This window comes from Bicyclus anynana, chromosome 8, assembly GCF_947172395.1.
Source record: "Bicyclus anynana chromosome 8, ilBicAnyn1.1, whole genome shotgun sequence".
NCBI classification, from domain to species: Eukaryota; Metazoa; Arthropoda; class Insecta; order Lepidoptera; family Nymphalidae; genus Bicyclus; species Bicyclus anynana.
Window position 1 is genome coordinate 16242672 of NC_069090.1, and position 14955 is coordinate 16257626.

The 14955-nt window shown below is 36.6% G+C and overlaps 1 protein-coding gene across 2 annotated transcripts in view; it reads right to left on the reverse strand.

The window, feature by feature from the left end:
• Positions 1 to 72: 72 nt before the first annotated feature.
• Positions 73 to 14955, reverse strand: part of LOC112045901 (protein I'm not dead yet) — a 66423-nt gene continuing 51540 nt past the window's right edge. For both annotated transcript variants that reach the window (XM_024082283.2, XM_024082285.2), the window contains exons 7-15: positions 12450 to 12575; positions 11805 to 11930; positions 11174 to 11288; positions 10380 to 10471; positions 9409 to 9509; positions 8642 to 8734; positions 7355 to 7548; positions 6702 to 6839; positions 73 to 5527 (exon numbers count right to left, since the gene is read on the reverse strand). In XM_024082283.2, the coding sequence (XP_023938051.2) occupies positions 5234 to 5527; positions 6702 to 6839; positions 7355 to 7548; positions 8642 to 8734; positions 9409 to 9509; positions 10380 to 10471; positions 11174 to 11288; positions 11805 to 11930; positions 12450 to 12575 (1279 nt within the window). In that variant the 3' untranslated portion in view covers positions 73 to 5233. The remainder of the gene's footprint in view (positions 5528 to 6701; positions 6840 to 7354; positions 7549 to 8641; positions 8735 to 9408; positions 9510 to 10379; positions 10472 to 11173; positions 11289 to 11804; positions 11931 to 12449; positions 12576 to 14955) is intronic.

Below are 14955 nucleotides of genomic sequence, written 5' to 3' on the forward strand. Positions count from 1 at the left end.
GATCTGTGTTAAATGGTAGACAATAAACTTTATAAAATAAAACGTAAGTAAGCAAAGCAAATAAAAAATCAATTATCATTTCCACAACTTTTTATTTCATTATAACAACTAACAATACAATATTCCTTCGCACCGCTATTTACAAATGAGCATCATATTTACAGAAATGACGACATACAGTTTAAAAAAAAAACCATTTATACGAACAAGAGAACGAATATGTTGCCATATTCGCCATATTAAACCATAATTTGACATTCATGTATAAACCTTATTAATAAAATGGAATATTTGATTGAACAAAATAACAAACTGGTGCTATTTATGCTGCGCACAACTCTACACTAAATTGACAGATCAACTCATGTTAATTTAATTAACCTGGCAAAAAAAGAGTAGAAATTAAATAGAGGCGCCACTATCGCCAATATGGCAACACGAATACGAAAAACGTAAACGTAACCTTAACAATATCTTTCAAAGCCGACAGAATAATCACTTTTGACAGCATAGACACTAACAACTGACAAGTTGAACAGTGTTGTAAGAGAGAAAAAAGTTAGTTCCGTTTCTACACTTTTTTGTTGCCAGCATCAGAATATATATCTCGCGCTTATCTCTATACTAAATTGACAGATCAATTCTTGTAAATTTTATATAGAACAAGATAATACGAGTATCTTGCGCTTATCTCTACACTAAATTGACAGGTCAATTATTATTATCAATTTAGTTATTATTTAGAACGACATAATCAGCACCAGTTTCAAGCACATCAAAAGATCTACATATCATATTCATAGATAAAAATGCAATAAGTATTTTTTTAGAAAAATCAGTCAGTTATTTAAATGGGAATAAATGTTATAAATAACTAAAAAAGTATTTCAAAAAGTACTAGTAATGTAAAATGTGAATACACTTGATTTTATAATTCCAGAAATTAATTATTTAAGTATTATTCAAAAGACATGATAATAATTACATATATATTTTCTTCCAATAACATATCACAGGAATTAAGTGCGAAGTAATATGTTAAGTACATATTAAAAATATCATGATGTTTGTATAAAAATTTGTAATTCAGATCTAGTTTTTCTACTCAGAACATAACGAAAAAGATACTGCTACCTACTCTAAATCCATCAGTTGCATTTTCGAAAAATCTTATAATTTTTAGCATCCATGTTTTAATATTCTTGAAAAGAATAATCAAATATCATAAATTAAAAATAAAACTGTCAATACATATTTTTAAAATAGAGCAACTGTTAGTATAAAATATATTTAAATATGTATAAACTTTTGCTATTATCTGGCGTCACTTCTCAAATTACATACATCTGTGACGATATAATAAATATTTAAATAAAGAAAAAGTCAGATCTGCTAATATTTGATTGAACACGTTAAATATAATAAAAGCTGATGTTAAAAATACTTCTAACTAAAAATGTCATCTAGATATATTAATTAATGCAACAAATGATTTCCATTTAAAACTTTTTGTATGGAAATTATAAATTAATATAAATAATAAATATTTTTTGATACAAAACCTGACAATTTCAATCGTCGAGATTTGTATTTTCAAACTAATAAGTAAGTATGTGTTTTCAAAAATGTTTTACAGATAGCATGGGTACGGTGACAGTCGCCTGTATGACGTTCATAATACGTACTATCGTGAATCGCGGCAAACTCAAGAGTGCAACGAAATGTCACCCGCACCATCCTACATGAAACGAACTGTAACATGTCGTCATCTAGGAACATCCACAAACGGATACAATAATATAAAATACATTATTATAAAATAAGTTACGCTATGGCGACATTTATTTTGGTAAACTTTAGTTTTTTTAATGAGCAGGACCAGAGACATCACAATATATAGACACGGCTAAATATTAATAACATTTATTGTTTACGATTGTTTAGACTGTAATGTATTATGCATTTGATCCATTCAAACTGTCATATCTTTGGCACTGGTGAATTATGTATATTCAATTGAAAAATATATTAAGTAATATAGGAATGATATACTTTATAGACATATCTACTCATTCTAAATAACTATTTAATAATAAAGTTAGTATTACATTAAGAGTTAGTACAAAGCTTTGTTTACAAACATTCGAGATTTATAAAGGCGCTCGCACACATTCAATTATATTACTTACAATATTATTGAGTGAGTGCGAGCTCCCATGAAAAAGTTATTAATAAAGACAATTATACACCTCTACTCACAAAAGCTACGCCATTTTTGAAATTTTAATTACCATAACTACAGTAAAGGTACTCCAAAAGTATTTTATAACATTTTATTAATACGAGATATTAGGTTGTTCACATTTTGTTGATAGATATTTTCTTAATTACACATCAACTCAAAGAGATACATGTAATGTAGTTTAAGCATGCCGGTCTAAAGACAACCAAAATAAGCATGGCCAAAAATTTATATCTAATTTATCTTCGATTGGCCCTTCATCACATTGACGCACTGCGCATGTCTGTTTACTAACTCTTTGGTCTGTTTTTTTCTCATTTAAATTGTCTTTGGTCTTTTCATCCTGGAACTGACAATTGAAAGTCCGTTTTGCATAGGATGTAGTGTATGGTAGTTAGAATAAGAGCGTTTGTGCGTTAAAACGGTTTGTTTCGTTAAAGAACTGTTCTTCAGTTCTATACACCAACACGGTGACTACAAAAACTTTGGTCAACTATCTACTATCAAATGCATGTCTGTACACTTTACCACTAACCCAGAGACAAACAGACTTCAAAAATAACACAAAAAATTATAACAGACTATCATTACCACGCTCTGCTACTTTTTTTACAAATTATAACAGATTATCATTACCACGCTCTGCTACTTTTTTTTTGTTAAAATGACAACTATTTTGAAAGAAAATGAAGACAATTTTTAGTTCAAATAAAAAATATAACAGACCAGAGAGTAGGATTATATATTCTAATAGTATTGTCTATGAATGGACATATGTCAATTTCAGACACTTTCCAGCGTGACCTCACAACGGTCACTAACACAGGCAGTGTGTAAATATGAAAAGAAGCCAAGTAAATATATTTATATATTAAACATTTCACTTCACACACTTGAAGTAAAGTCAGCTGTCGTAATGTACTTATATAAGGTCAGTTTTACGTACATACGAACCATAATGTTTCCATTATGTACTACTAAAGATATCAACGCTGTATAAAACAAACATAAGTCTGCTTTTGAAATTACACATAACAACATTTTTTATTCTTTACAAGTTAGCTCTTGACTACAATCTCACCTGATGGTAAGTGATGATGCAATCTAAGATGGAAGCGGGCTAACTTGTTAAGAATAGGATGAAATCCAAACCCCATTCAGTTTTTACACATCATGGAAAGAATCATTTAGAAATGCTAAATTGATAGGCGGTACATCTTTGCCGGAAGGGTGACTTATTTACGGCCGAAGCCTCCCACCAGCCAGACCTGGACCAATTGGAAACAGAACTTCAATCCACCCAACCGGGGATCGAACTCAGGACCATCGTCTTGTAAATCCACTGCGCAACGTAGGCTGTCAAAACTGTCTTGTTGGTCCAATGATTAGTTTTTTGTAACTTTGGATCATGAGGTTCTGGATTTAAGTCCCAGTTCTATAAAATATTAAGCTATACCTATTAAAAATAAATAAATAGAGTTTAACACAGTTACAAACCTTAATTTTTAAATTGTTTTTAATTAATCATTTAATTATATGTACAGAAAGGGCCATTAATGGTCTTAAGACGGTTCAGTTAACGACTGACTTTACGTGAAGTGTGGACACGCCCTTATACATTTATATTATATATATCTAAGTCCGCACCCGCATCATAAGATCACTTTGTATGTATAAAGTATATCTTTTGGTAACGTAGGTAATATGCACAGACTTGTGTGAAAAGGATAGACGAAGCTTAAACACAGCCCTTCTTGATTCATCCTAGACTGATATTGCGGAAGACCTCACTAACTTTATACTTTTTTTTCAACGATATTAAAAGATGACAATATTGGATGGCGGCAATGAAAAAATTAATCATTTTAGGTTGAATGCTTCACGTGGTCATCTTCTTTTTATTGCTTGAACGTGAAAAAAAGACCTGACTGAGTTTTAGGTGAGGCTTTCTCCAGCTAAAGGATAAATAACACAACGAGAGCATCTCGAATGCGAGCTACTCTCGTTTTCATCTATTTAAACAAAGTGTAACAGCTCATTCACTAGAAAGTTTTTCGCTTTGATAATTAGGTTTCATCTACCTTTCTTAGTCTGCATCTATAATAACCTACCCTCGTAATAAAATTCATCATCAAAACTTTTATGACGTCACAATCGTAACCAATTTATGACGTCACATTTGCCAGATCTCGTATCTTTCTGGCGTACTTTAGCTTCGATGGAATCATAGTACATGACAAGATTTGACTTCCATCTAGTGAGTCGCTATACTATAAAAGGTACTACAAAAATATTATGTAAATGCTTTTACATTTTAAGATTCCTTTGAACACAGCAAATGCTCTGTGAGTGCTAAGAGATATTTTTTTTTGTTTTGGTAACATTAAAACAAATAAACTACAAATGTGCTCATTCATTTGTAAGACAATAGTACGAAGATGGTAAATTAAAAAAAAAGAAACGGAATTTCACAGGAATGGAGTTTAAAGATAATTATTAGACTCTTACCAAAACAAAAAAAAGTTATAAACACATTGGTATTACAATAAATACTTGTACATTGGCAACATTTTGTATTGGACCCACTGAGCAACGAATTCAATCATTTCCCTCATCTTATATCAGCAATATATAATTTTAAATACATTAGGTATAAAATTGCCACTGATAGAGGTAACAATCTAAAAATATTTTTATTTATAAAGTTAGCCTGGACTGTCCCACCCAGTGGTATGCACAAAATTTGCAACTAGGGTATGCATAAATTACATTATTATTATATACTAACTTGTAAAATTACTTCTCATATAAAGGTTTGTCATGAGCCTTCAAAGCAGGCATCACCAGATATTATGACCAAGCCGTCTAGCAATATTTATATCGATGGCTATTTTATACTTAAGAGCCGTAAATAAAATTATTTTGATACTTGATCCGTAATTTTTAATACTTAATTTACGGACCAATTTACTTAATTAACACAAAATTCACCTAACTCTTAATGAAAGGTAAATATTTACATGTGAACGATCCCTTGCTGACCTGCAAAGCCACGGTCTGGTTGGCGATCTTGGACGCCGGCGTTGAGCAGCTGAACGTTGTGTTGGAGTCGAGGCTGTTGGCGGACGCGTTACAGTTGAGCAGCATTTTGTCGTTTTGCGTGGCAGCACTACTGCCGTGCAGAGCAGCAATGTCCCCTTCCTTGAAGATGAGGGAGCCCCACGTGGGGTAGGCGCCCCATACGATCAGGGTGGTGATGATCTTTGGACCGATGCCTCCGATAGCCTGGAGGAGCAAAAATAACGCTGAGACGAATATCTTAGCATTCCATGGATTCACCGTGCAGGAGCCGAGTCCATTGCGTGGTAGAGAGAAAAACATCAAGCAAAGTCCAGGACCTGTGACTACTGGATGTAGGGTTAAGGAATTCCTTGACGATCGATCAACACTCCCCTTCTCTGCTCGTGTTGTTCTACCTGCCTAGCCAAATTTGGTAAGATCCTATTAGAGCAGCTTTGGATACTCGTTCTAATATAGAACTAGCTGCACTTCTAGAGAGGCCAAGGTCTTTAAGCAAAGAATTAAAAAGAGATTTTGCTGGTAATCCTCTCGCACCTACGTCTACGGCATACAGACTAACTACATAGCCATTTTTAGTTAGTTCATAATATTTATTCACTTTTATACTCTGGTCCTTCGTAATGTTAGTCTCCCACGGCACAGCAAGTCTACAAGTACTATTCGCTTTGTTTGTTTGACTTTACGAATATTATAAAGACGAAAGATTTGCCTGTTCGTTTGATCAAAAATCTTCCAGCATTAGAATCCTACACTATCTTTTTTTCCAGGAGGAAAAAAAGATAGTGTAGGATATTCTAATGGACATCCTAAACCGGATAGTTCCGGACTCCTACTGGTTAAAAAAAAGCTCCTCCTGATACCAAGGCGTTAGTGTTCTTGTTAATTCGACCTACTACCAACCCATGTCTATTTATGCTCTGTTTCTTTCTCTTTACACTTTATTATTCCTTCCAAATAAAATCTTATGGCTACCATTTTTTCCTTCGTCTTCAGTATTATGCTACTTAAAATCTTACACTATCCCTGGTTAACAAAGGTTATATTATATCCCCGTGTTCCGGGAATAAAATGTAAAATAAATATATAAAAGAGAAACTTAAAAAATAGTAGTGTTATTAGCGCCATCTCTCGTGTCGGACGTGCATGACTTGACAAGCTCCTACTAATTAGTTCACAATTATGCCGTTAAAAGATAATACGGATACGGCGCTGGGCTCACTTGTGTTGTGTCGTAGTTTAGCAGAGTTACTACAGATGGCGCTTTTTATATCGTATCGTATATATTTACATTTTTCGTAACAAATTCAGTAGCTTACTCCCCAAGCCCAGTGTGCGTAAAGAAGTTGTACTTGAAATATACAAGGTGGTGAACACTTACCATCTTGGAGGTGGGTATGTGCGCGACGCCGGCCACGATGGCGTTGGGCGGCGTGCCCACTGGCATGTGGAAGGCCATGGAGCAGGCCAGCGTGGCCGGGATCATCAGGTAGCGCGGGTCCATGTGCAGCGCGCGGGCCTAGATACAAAATCATTGATAGGTTATACGAATGATTAGCTAAATATTAAAAAAAATTGACTAGTTGAAAAAAATGAAATCACTTAAACCGGATTAACCAGATGGTCAACAACAGATCTCGACAAAAAAAATATTAAGTTATTATTTGAAAGTTAATAAGATAATTTTAAATTCCAGTATATGTAACCACGTGCGAGGATCTCATAAAGATACAGTAATGTCATGGTGCTTCGTGCTTGTCAATCTGAGACACAGGTGTTTAGGCTTTGTCCTATAATGAACAAACTTTTAGTTGAACAATAGAAATTATAGTTGACTGAAAAAATGCGAAATCTGCGAAATGACCTTTCTGTTGAGAACAACATTAACCAAGGTGGTCGTCAATATTTATATAAGTAAGTTAATGTGGTCGTGGTCATGGCTTAGATCGCTAGGTGCCTTAGAGGTCCGAGCACATGCTATTTTGGAAATCATCTTCAAAGTCAAACGTTCGACTGGAATGTCAGTTTACTCACCATGTTAGCCAGCACGGGCAGGATGAGGTTGGCGATGGCCACGTTGGAGGTGAACTCCGTGATGAACTGCGTGACCAGCACCACCACCAGCAACACCAGCGCGGGGTGCAGCCCGTTGAGCCCGTTCAGCGACGAGCCGATCATCGACGACAGCTTCGTCTCCTTGCTGCCCTCCGCCAGCGCGAACCCGCCACCTGCAATTGTGAATGTGTGAGAACCCTACAAGTATACAGGAAGCGGCGGCGTCGCCGGGGGGTGTAGGCGAGCGCAGAAGCGGTATTTTGCTGTGAGGCAAGGCTGCTTATATACAATCTATATTTGTACTTCAGAAAAGAGCAGTTCGAGCAATATATAAATTAAAATCACGCGAGTCCCTTCGTCAAAAGTTTAAAGAAATAGGTATACTAACAGTAGCCTGTCAATATATATATAACAGCATAATCTATGTAAGACAAAATATTCATTTGTACAAAAAAAAAGGAGATTTAAACCCATGTCTTACTAGACACGGGCATAAGTTATTTCTGCATATTGTCTCCAAAGAGTAAAAAAATCTTTTGTAGGTTTGGGTGTAGTCTTCTATAACAAGATCCCCAAGACTGTGATGGACCTGCCAATGCATAGCTTTAAGCAATGTGTTAAAACATTTGCTTAGTCGAGGTTACTACACCATTGATGAGTTCCTTAATGATAAAGATGCTTGGAGGCCATTGGATCAGCTTCACAGAGGAAGTAAAACTATAAGAAATTGTAATGTTGTCATCAATTGTATATTATAATATTGTATGATTTTTTTTAATAAGAGCAACTGTTGAGTTTCTTGCCGGTTTCTTCTCAGCAGAATCTGCCTTCCAAACCGGCAGTAGAATCTTTACAAATAGTCTGACGTATCAAAAGTGCTTGTAATTGTAAACTGAGCCTCTACTTGAAATAAATGAATTATGAATTTTTTTTATTTTAAGCATCGCCTGATGGGGCCCGAAGACAAGCTGAAAAGATCGACGGTACATCTCTCTGAGACTCTGACCCTGGCTTAAAGGGCCGCTCTGGAAGGATGTTTTAGCCAGTGAGTATCAGTTGCCCCCGTGATCCAGATATTTATCTGTATGTACTAGCGGTTTAGTTGAACGAATGAATTAACGTACTTTTGACTCTTGCTTAGGGTACCACACCTAAAAATACGATTATAAGACAATCTTAACATAAGGGCCCAATCATGAATTTTTAATGTTTGATTAAGGTGACCCTTTACAACCAATTTGTTAAATAATACTAAATGGTACTTACCCAAAAGGAACAGCAGACCCCATGGGATTTTCTCCTTCAAAATATTCCACGTGACGATGCTAGGAGACGGCTTGGAGGCTGATAGTTCTTCATCTGTTAAATATACATATTCTTCAATAGACATGTTCATATATACTTAATATTAAAAAGAGGAAAAGTTAGTGGTTATTGATACAGCGGAAACAGTGGAGCATTGGCTAATGACATATAAACAACTAAAATTCAAGCAATTTTGATTATTGTCGGAGTCGTCGTAAGACAAACGCCGCGTGGCATGATCAAGCTCATGACTAAAGACCTTGTGTGAATGCGAAATCAATCTGGCATACTCCGCCAATATTAAGTTAATGTTATGTTAAACTTATTTTAGCCTCAATAGCTCAACGGTAAAAGCGGTCGAACTCATCACCGAGGGGTCGTGGTTCGATCCTCGCCCGTTAGTCTATTGTCTTACAGTAGGTACGACAATAGACTAGCACAGTCTTTCCCAACTAGTTGGAGGGGAATGGGAATATTGGTCATATTTAAAAGTAATGACAAATATTCTTTTTAAAAATAAAATAAATAAATACAGTTCAGGTAAAATTCAGTTTTTCACAAATCTAGCGGGAAGTATGAACTTTTTCGGAATGAGAAATAACCTATATATCTAACCTGCACTTAGCGACAGCTTGCAGCCAATCATAAAGACTGTATATAGGTGCATGGTCAAGAGCGAAAAAGGCTTTGTTAGAAGAAGAAGAAGAAGAAGAAGAATGTGCACTCACAGGAGGCGGCGGACGTGAAGAACTTGATGAAGTCCATGCTCATCGGCAGAATAAACATCAGCACCACGATGACTATGGACACTACGCCGTCCTTCACTTTCCTGTAAAAAGAAAATGCATTTTGGAAATTTCATACATACAATCATCATCATTTCAAACCATATTCGGCTCACTGCTGAGCACGAGTCTCCTCTCAGAATGAGATGGGTTAGGCCAGTAGTCCACCACGCTGGCCCAATGCGGACTGGCAGACTTCACACACGCAGAGAATTAAGAAAATTCTTTGGTTACCTCACGATGTTTTCCTTCACCGTTTGAGACACGTGATAATTAATTTCTTAAAATGCACACAACCGAAACGTTGGAGGTGCATGCCCTGGACCAGATTCGAACCCACACCCTCAAACCCACACCCTCCGAAATCGGAGGCAGAGGTTATGTCCACTGGGCTATCACGGCTCAATAGAGAGCAGTGGCATTTATATGCATTGACATTTTTCCGATGAATTGTTGCAAATGTTCCTTTAAAATATACAACATATTATGGCAATGCCGAACCGAAAACTGTATAGCATTTGTCAGATGGGCGATATCTTAAATTTAAGAAACACACATTCACACACAAGCACACACAGTATTTATGCACACACACACTGTGTGTCTGTGCAAAACCTACAAAAGAAAGGAGATCTGTTTGTATACCCTACATTGGACCATACAAGTAAATGATGACGATTTATAGAATACTATAGCGCGGTTTCACAAGCGTGGTTCCCGTTCCCGTAGGAATACGGGGATAATATATAGCCTACAACCTTCATCGATAAATGAGCTATCTAACACTGAAAGAATTTTTCAAATCGGAGCAGTAGTTTCTGAGATTAGCGCGTTCAAGTAATCAAACAAACTCTTCAGCTTTATAATATTAGTACAGATAGAAATCTTTACAAAGCTAGTATTTGATTACGTACATAGTGGTGATGACGTCAGCCCAGCCGAGCATGAAGCCAGGCTTCCTGAAGATGTACAGGAACACCGCCAAGATGAACAGCAGCCCGGAAGCCTAATGAGAAACTCATCATCATCATCATCATCATTATTATCATCATCATCATCATCATCATCATCATCATCATCATGTTCAATCAACATATAAATACTTTAAGGGTGACCACACACGGACGACATGTCACAACCGCTAACGTCATCTGTAGCGCTGTAATGTACAGCTTGTGCGGATTAACTTGATTGATGTTTGTATTGTGTTTGTTTGGCAGCCACGTGTCAAGTCAATGCGCACGAGTTGTAGCGATGTTTGTATAACTCGACAGTGCGAACTTCGAATTCGTGTCTATCGTTCTCTATCTACAGTATCGTATTAGACAAAGAGAGAGAGATACAGACGATTTGTAATCGGGCAAGGCTTTTAGGATGGTTGCTGCCATTTACAAGCGTAATAAAGCTACGTAATAAAGTTATTTTAAACTACCAGTAGATGGCGTTCTTAGGTGAACTTTGATACAATCCCATTTTGTACACTTCAACACCTGTTGTGACGCAGTTATGCCCGAGGTTCATAGATGCCGCTTTGTTTTTTAAAGAAGTTTTACTTCAGTTGTGAAGTCTATAACACACTAGTTTTAACCAACTTCCAAAAAGGAGGAGGTGCTACGTTCGTCTGTATGTATGATTTTCTTTGTTTTAAATAGTTATTTGCTTCTAAATGACCAATATTTTGCGAATCGACATATATATATCAAGTTACCTTTTCATGGAAAGTGGCAGGTCCAAGTCCCTTGTATTGCTCTTTAATGATTTTCATAGTGTTGCTGGAACCTGTGGAGGCTCTATTCACCCGTTTTGCTGCTTCGCTGTTAGGCCTGAAATAAATCATGTAATATTTGATCAATAACTGTTGTTGATCTATTGAGAGACAAAAAAGCAATCACTTTCATATTAGTAAAATCAAGTGTTGAGGCGGGCTAATCAACATTCAGATTGGTTGAGCTTGCTAATCTACTATATAAAAATAAGTCGAGTTTTCCTTCCTGACGCTATAACTCCAGAACGCACGAACCAATTTCCACGGTTTGCATTCGTTGGAAAGGTTTCGGGCTCCGTGAGGTTTATAGCAAAGAAAGTTCAGAAAAAGGTAGAGGTAGGGTAGGAGTAGGGTAGGGGTAGGGGGTAGGGTAGGGGTAGTTAAAAGTTTACATCAAGTTTCACGCGGACGAAGTCGCGGGCGTCCGCTAGTCTAAAATATAAAAATGAATCGCTAAATGTGTTGCTAAGCGCAAATTTCAAGAACGGCTTTTTTTAGAATACTCCTTGAAGCAATACGATGGTTTTTGAAAGAGTTCGTAAAAGAGTTTTTGTTCCAAGTTAGGATTACTCACCTGAAAAGCCCCATATAAGTGACCTGGAGAGACACCCACACCAGTATCTGCATGACCAGCATGGGAGGCGTACTGTACGCCATGAACCAGAAGAAGTCTACCGAACCAGACACCTCGGGGAATTCCCTGTAAGAGAAAGAGATATAGAAGTTGTGTTTCCAGTAGACATGAGCTATGATACCATGTCGAGAGACAAGAGAAAGACTGATATCGACCAATAAGAACGCATTCTAAAATATCGCCATTTCGTTGCGAGCGATATTTTAGATGCATTGCTATTGGTCGATAATATCTCTTTTTGTCTTCATGTGGTCTCTAGGTGTGCAACTTAAGCATTAAGTAAGACATAGTTTAGTTAAAATTTTGGAACATAAAAATTCGTCTTCAATTCATCGACAGTTGCGTGAAATTCATATTTAGAGAATATAGCATGGTCTCACCGTCTTTTTTTTTAAATTTGACTAATTATTAAAAAAGGATTTAAAATCATTTCCAAAAAATATTTGCTATATATAAATTTGATATTCCCGTCCAATTAGACGAAAAGGCTGTTAGGTTAGTCCTGCAGATGGGGATTCCCCATGACTTCAGGGTTCCTTTACCATAGAGCTATAGAGTGAATGGCACTTTGTGTGGAACACTCACGAGTCGAAGATGCCCTTGAAGGCGGAGTTGGTGGCGGTGCCCACCAGCGTGCCGCAGCCGCCCAGCGTGGACGCGTACGCTATGCTCAGGTAGTAGCAGATGGTGATGTCGCTCGGCACCGGCGACCTGCGGAACATCATCATGATTATTATAATCCAATCCAAATTAATAGGGATGATGACTAGGTTTGAATATATTGATTTTTATGATACACTAGTGGACCCGGTCAAGCTTCGTTTTGACATAAGTGCACTTATTCTCTATCCCTACTCTACCCTTCTATACCTCTACCCCTACCCTACCCCTACCGCTTGACTCTTAAACGTTTGTATGGGAAATAGAAAAGGGCAGTTTTTAGGATTTTCCCGGAAATTATTTGATTATTTCTCACCTTATACCTTCCCTATACCTCCACGAACATTTCAAGACCAAGATAAGATAAATCCATTAAGCCGTTCTCGAATTTTAGCGAGACTAACGAACAGCAATTCCTTTTTATATAATTATATAAATTCGTGTAAATAAGATCAATGTTAACTTTTTTTTTTTATTCATTACAAGTTAGCCCTTGACTGCAATTTTATTTTTTTTTATTTAATACACTTTATTTGTACACCAAAAAAATAAAGAAAACAAGCAAAACAGAAACACAAGAAAAAGTAGAATACAAAAGGCGGCCTTATCGCTTAGTAGCGATCTCTTCCAGGCAACCTTAGGCTTAGGAACTTATTAGGACAACTGTAGGTGGTGTGTACGTAATAATATTGTACATATACATACATACAAATAACTACACACTAATACATAAACCATAATACACAAATTATATAATAATTATAAATATCATAAAATAAACTAATATATAAATATATCATTATGTCGTATGATAAATATTCTAATAAAATAAAATATGTAACTAGTGACTAAGATAATATGTCTTAACGGATTTTTTAAACATGTCAAGGGATTTGGATTTCCGAATGTCGACTGGGAGTGCATTCCATAGCTTAATAGCACGAACAACAAATGAACACTTATAAAATTTACTCCTATGGAAAGGCATACACAGAGTAAGAGCACGACATGTTCTTAGCTCTGATTGCACTCCCAGAAATGTGAATTTCTCCTTAAGATAAGGAGGATATTTTGGATTAAAGAGCACACAGTACAGAAGAGAAAGTACATGCAGATCCCGGCGACGGCGAATAGGAAGCCACTTGAGTTTCTGACGAAATTCAGATATATGGTCATATTTGCGAAGGCTAAATATAAACCGAATTGCAACATTTTGAAGTCGCTCAAGTTTATTAAGATAGTCCTCAGTCAAACTGGGATAGCTTGCGTCCGCATAATCGAGAACAGAGAGTAGGAGAGAATTTGCTAACATAACTTTGGTAGGAATTGGAAGAAGAGAACGTAGGCGTCGTAACGAACTCAACGTCGCAAACGTCCTCCTACTCAACTCCTTGATATGCATGCACCACGATAATTCCTTGTCCATAACAACTCCAAGGTTTTTAACCGAATCACAATACGGTATCATGACACCGTTGTAAATAATAGGTGGTACGTCGCCCCAAACAACTCTTGAGATTAGACTAGGACTGCCAATAATAATTGTTTTTGATTTAATAGGGTTAACCTTAAGCCCATACTGTTTGCTCCATACTGAAATTGCATTTAGATCTTTATTAATAGCAGACACAGCAGAGCCAAGGTTCTCAAGAGTTGACGAGCGATATATTTGCACATCATCTGCATACATATGGTAGAGAGAAGTGAAACATTGAGTGATAGAATTAATGAATATGGAAAAGAGTAAAGGAGATAACACGCCACCCTGAGGTACCCCGGCCGAAACATCGCACCAAGATGAGAAAGAATCGTGAACGCGAATACGCTGTTTACGGCCATTGAGGTAACTCCGAAACCAGTCAACCACCGATGGAGATATGTTAAGAGAGCATAATAAACCCAACAAAATGTCATAGTCAACAGTGTTAAAAGCATTACTAAAATCTAGCAGAACTAAGACTGTGAGTTGTCTATTATCCATCGCCCAGCGGATATCATCAGTAACTTTTGCTAAAGCTGTGACCGTACTATGACCAGGGCGAAAACCGGATTGAAAGGGACTTAGAATGGAATGCTTGCTAAGAAAAAGACTCAACTGTCGGAAAACCAATTTTTCAAGGACTTTTGACAGAAAAGGCAAAATTGAAATAGGTCGAAAGTCTGAGAAGGAATTAGGGGTAATTTTTTTAGGTAATGGAATAATTTGAGCACTCTTCCATGCCTCAGGAAATTTACTGGAGTGGATGGAATAATTTAGGATATGGGTAAGAACTGGGATAACAATATCAATGATGGGAATGATCATATTACGGCTCACGTCATCAGAACCGACAGCATTTGAGACGATCGATAAAATGCTCTTCTTAACATCACATTCAGTGAAAGACTCAAAGAAAAAGGGTAAATGATTAGGAGTTGAAGCAGAAGAAAG